Source organism: Plectropomus leopardus, unplaced genomic scaffold, assembly GCF_008729295.1.
Source record: "Plectropomus leopardus isolate mb unplaced genomic scaffold, YSFRI_Pleo_2.0 unplaced_scaffold30, whole genome shotgun sequence".
NCBI classification, from domain to species: domain Eukaryota; kingdom Metazoa; phylum Chordata; class Actinopteri; order Perciformes; family Serranidae; genus Plectropomus; species Plectropomus leopardus.
Genome location: NW_024632711.1, coordinates 2,992 through 7,500, shown reverse-complemented (window position 1 = coordinate 7,500; position 4,509 = coordinate 2,992). Strand labels below are relative to the sequence as shown.

The window sequence follows — 4,509 nt, the reverse complement described above, 5'->3', positions numbered from 1 at the left end:
TCAGAAATTTCAAAAACTGAGGATAATATGTGTTTTTACTGTCTTTGGCTGATAAATAGTGTCATTGTTTGGTGATTTTTAAAGAAAATATGCCCACAGATTTGGGAGGCATGCTTTATTTAAAATAACAAATCAAATTCTAATTAAAACAATAAAATTGCCAAAAGATTTTTTTCTTTAGATTTTTATTTTTAGATTTTTTTCTGTCCTTCAAAAAATTGCCCAAAAAATTTTAGAGAAAAAAAATGAAACAATGTTTTTTTCTTTACAATTTTCCCCAAAACTTCAGCAAAATAAAATTACCTTTTTTTTCAAGTCAAAGGCTGAGTAGTTAAGCTCAACTCTGATTCTTTCCTCAATCTAACCATCTCATCGAAACTTTACCTTAAATGTGTCACTTTATGTTTCCTAAATCTAACCAGCAGGAGGCGCCGACTCCTCAGACATCACACCAACCGCTGTTGGACGATACATGATGTCATCAGCCCGTTGTCATGGTAACGACAGAAACAGGTCAGTCTCAGGTGTTGCGATCAGATTATTTAATGTTTTTAATGTTACAGAGGATGCGAGCGGGTAGTGGGCGGGGCGTGAGCAGCGTGTGGATGGAGCGTCGGCGGAGCCTGCGCAGGCGGTGGGCGGGGCCTGTGAGGCGCTCTTCAGCTGTGTTTCTGGCAGATGTAGCGTAAACTGGTGGAGCAGTGCAGGTCGTTGAGGCGTCCGTCGCTGTGAAGGTGAGCGCAGTCCTCGTCTCCGTGGCCCAAACCGTGAGCGGTCCAGGCGTCGGGCTGACCGGGTCTCCACCGCCTGGAAAACACAGAAACAGGAGGTGTGTGTGTGTGTGTGTGTGTGTGTGTGTGTGTGTGTGTGTAGACGTGATTTTAAATGATGAAAACAGTTTGAACAGATTTCACTTCCTGATGTTTAAAAAGCTGTTTTCACGTTGTGATTATCAGATATAAAGTTTAGATTTAAGGACCAAACTGGAGAGTTTATCTTTATATGTTTACATCTATAACACAAACAAGTGTGCAAAAGGAAGAGGTCAAAGGTCAAGGTCACTGTGATACTTATAGAACGTTCCTCATATTTTACGACGTTTCTTTCATTGTGGATAATTTTCAGGATTTTAGGATGTTTATTCAAAAACAGGATGTTTTTACGATTTTCTGACACAAATTTAAGGATTTTTCTAAAATTTTACAAAAGTTAAAGGATTTCAGGACGTTCTTTCATTTGAAGACATTTCTAGGATTTTAGGACATTTTTAGGATTTATTATGAGGAAACTGCAGAACATTCTGTTATTTTAGGTTATTTCTTTGACTTTGAGAAATTTCTAGGTTTTTAGGACATTTCTCCTGTTTTAGGACGTTTCAGGACATTAGGGTCTTAGTTAGGATTTATGTCGGGGGGGATCCTCCACCGGCACTTTTTTGGGTGTTGTGCCCCCCGGGCACCCTGTCAGGGCCCAGATTTGGCCCGTGGGCCGTATGTTGAGTATCATGTGTCACTGTGTGTCTTAAAAGAAGCCTCAGCTGTTTCCACGGAGACGAAGAGACAGTTTCAGCCCACCTGCGGTTCATGACGTACGGCGTCTGGTTGACCCACTCCCACTCCCCCCGCTCATCCGTCAGACCCACCCAGTAGAACGTCCCCGTGGTGTACTGTTTGACATAGTCCTGGACCAGAGGGACAGACAGACAGAGGGACACACAGCTGATTTAACTAAAGCTGGCTTTAAAAATCCAGAATCCTGAATGTGTCTGAAGACGTCCCGCAGGGACACACTCTGTGTCTTCTGAGATGATGTCTTTGTCCGTCTTACCCACTCCTCATCCGTGTTGAGGATGATCAGGTGGGACTCGTGTCCATTGCACCAGTCTCTGGCATCGTGCCAGTTCAGAGGCGTCCTACTGAAGAAATAACAGCTGGTGCCAAAACTGTCCCAGTTCAGGGGACAACAGCTGCTCGAAACTGAGCCTGAGACACAGATCGGAAGACGGACAGTAAGACAGTCAGGTCAGCAGAGACAGAAGAAAAAAACATGGTGAGGGACAGATGATGTGTAAGACAATTCTCCCTGTGTCCTCTTGAAGACATTCCACAGACCAGTTAGACATCAGAGAGAGGACATGTTTGAAAAGTGGACTGAGTTTGGGAAGTGGAGACATTTTGCAAAAGGACATTTTACAGAAGTAAGGACATTTTTGGAAAGTGTTTTCATTCAAAGAAAGTGTGGACATTTTCAAAAATTGAGAATATTTTTGAAAGGAGGCAACATTTTTGGAAAGTTGGGACATTTTATTGAAAGTGTTGCCATTTTAGAACATGTGGACATTTCCGGACCATGAGGACATTTTTGGAAAATAGATACATTTTAAGAAAATGAGGACGTTTTTTGTAGAAAAGTAACCGTGTTTGTGTGTGTGTGCGTTTACTGTTGTTGATGATGCGTTCGAGGGAACATTTGAGCTCGGTGACCGTCCTTTGGAGAGCGTCCAGAGCTGACAGCTGCTTCAGGGCCTCGGCCACTAAACACACGCGCGCACACACACACACACACGCACAAACACTCACCACAGTTACAGGTGTGTGTTACGTTCAGTGACGATCTGTCAGAGTCGTGTTTTAGGAAAAGTTGGACTTACCTGAGGTCAGCTGGTCCTTGTTGTTCTCCACAGCGAACTTCAGACGGTGGACGTCTTTCGCTGTATCTGGGACGGAGAGACAGGACATTTTGGACCAATCGAGTTTAAGTTTTAGAGAGGGACATACTTATGTCTCTCACGTCCCCTGGAGGACAGAGACAGGTGTGTTACCTTTGGCGAGATGCTGCGCTGAGTTCAGTGATTCAGACATGTTGGAAACAGTTTTTCCCACAGACCACAGCTGGTTCAACGTCTTTGTGTCTGCATACACACACACACACACACACAAACACACACACACACACACACACACAGTGACACAAAAAAAAAGCGGATCTAAATTTTTAGTGATGAAAAAAAGGGTGGTCCTCACCAGAGAACATGAAATCAGTGGTCCCCACATAGTGTGTGTGTGTCTGTGTGTGTGCGCGCGCGTGTGTGCGCGTGTGTGTGCGTGCATGCGCTCACTGGTTGCTCCCAGTATGATGATCAGGATCAGGATGACAGTTGCTGTCAGAGCGGGAAACAACCAGCGTCTGAACCTGGAGACTCCTGAGACAAAGACAGGAGGACGCTCTGACAGAGAGACAGACAGGGAGACAGAGAGGCAGACAGGAAGATGAGTTTTTTATTTTTACAGTTGCGTATTCAGCAGGGTTCAAAAGCATTTTTACTAATACATTTCCAGGACTTTCCATGACTTTCCATGACATTGAGGCAAAATTCAAAGACTTAAATTATCTGAAAGGATCATCAACACTCCTCATCAGTTCTTTTTCATTACTTTATAAAAACCTTTATAATTTTTTTTTAAAAAAAGCAATGCTGTCAGATCATGTGAATATTTTTTAAGCACTGGGGAGGGATCTGTTTATCTTTATTTTATTTGTTTATATTGACAAAAAAAATGCTGTTTTTTTTTCAATACATTTTTTGGGGTGATTATCAAAGAAAACAAGCCTCCCAAATGTTGTGGATTTGAAGTGTTGTTTTCTAAGTAATTTAAACCATTTTGGGGGGCTTTAAAAAGTTTTGGAAATTTCTTTTTCTTTAAAAATCTTAGGTGGATTTTAAAGAAAGATAATGGTGATTTTATTTTCTTAGTTTTTGGGGTTTTTTTTAAAGATTTTTTTGTGGTATCTCTCTCTTTGCCCATTTTATCAGAAAAAAATCCTGATTATTTCCTTAATTTTTTGGGTGATTTTTACTGAAAACATGCCAATCACCAAAAATGTCACCATTTATCAGCCCAAAACGTCCAAATTTTTCAAATTTCTAGTGGTCCACCATGTGTTATTATACAGGTTTGTGAGACAAAATTCCAGGACTTTTCCAAAACTTTCAGGGTATATTTAAGTTTCCAAAACTTTTTCAGGCCAGGAAATTGCTATCTGCAAATTCCAAAACCTTTACTAACTCTTTCAGTTTTGTGTTGATGGACAGATGGACAGACAGATGGACAGACAGATGGACAGACAGATGGGTACCTTTGTTCCAGAAGGAGCTGGTGTCGTCCTCCACGTTGTCATGGTATTCAGTGGACATGTCTTCTTCAGTTGATGTGTCTCTGTTTCCCGATGAAGACTGACAAACAGTGTGACTGTCCAAACACCAGCCGAGGGTCATCGTCCACCAAAATGCACTTTAGACTGGAACACACTCTGTGTGTGTGTGTGTGTGTGTGTGTGTGTGTGTGTGTGTGTGTGTGTGTGTGTTTGTATGTGTGAAACCCTGCTGATGTCAGTTCAGGCTAAAATTCATCAACAACCAGGAAAGACACATTTTTGTGTCCTCGTCTCCGCTAAAATATTAAACTAATTTCTTTTGGGGGCTTTTAAAAACATGTGCTCATGTATGCG

The 4,509-nt window shown here is 41.8% G+C and overlaps 1 protein-coding gene across 1 annotated transcript; it reads right to left on the bottom strand.

Moving 5' to 3' along the window:
• Nucleotides 1-331: 331 nt before the first annotated feature.
• LOC121938568 (C-type lectin domain family 10 member A-like) lies at nt 332-4,291 on the bottom strand. The gene is made up of 8 exons (XM_042481794.1): nt 4,138-4,291; nt 3,119-3,226; nt 2,822-2,911; nt 2,651-2,716; nt 2,441-2,533; nt 1,828-1,982; nt 1,575-1,681; nt 332-807 (listed from the first exon to the last, which is right to left on the bottom strand). Exons 1-8 carry the CDS (start codon nt 4,274-4,276, stop codon nt 660-662), a joined length of 906 nt encoding a protein of 301 aa, XP_042337728.1. The 5' UTR covers nt 4,277-4,291; the 3' UTR covers nt 332-659.
• Between the last annotated feature and the right edge of the window lie 218 nt (nt 4,292-4,509).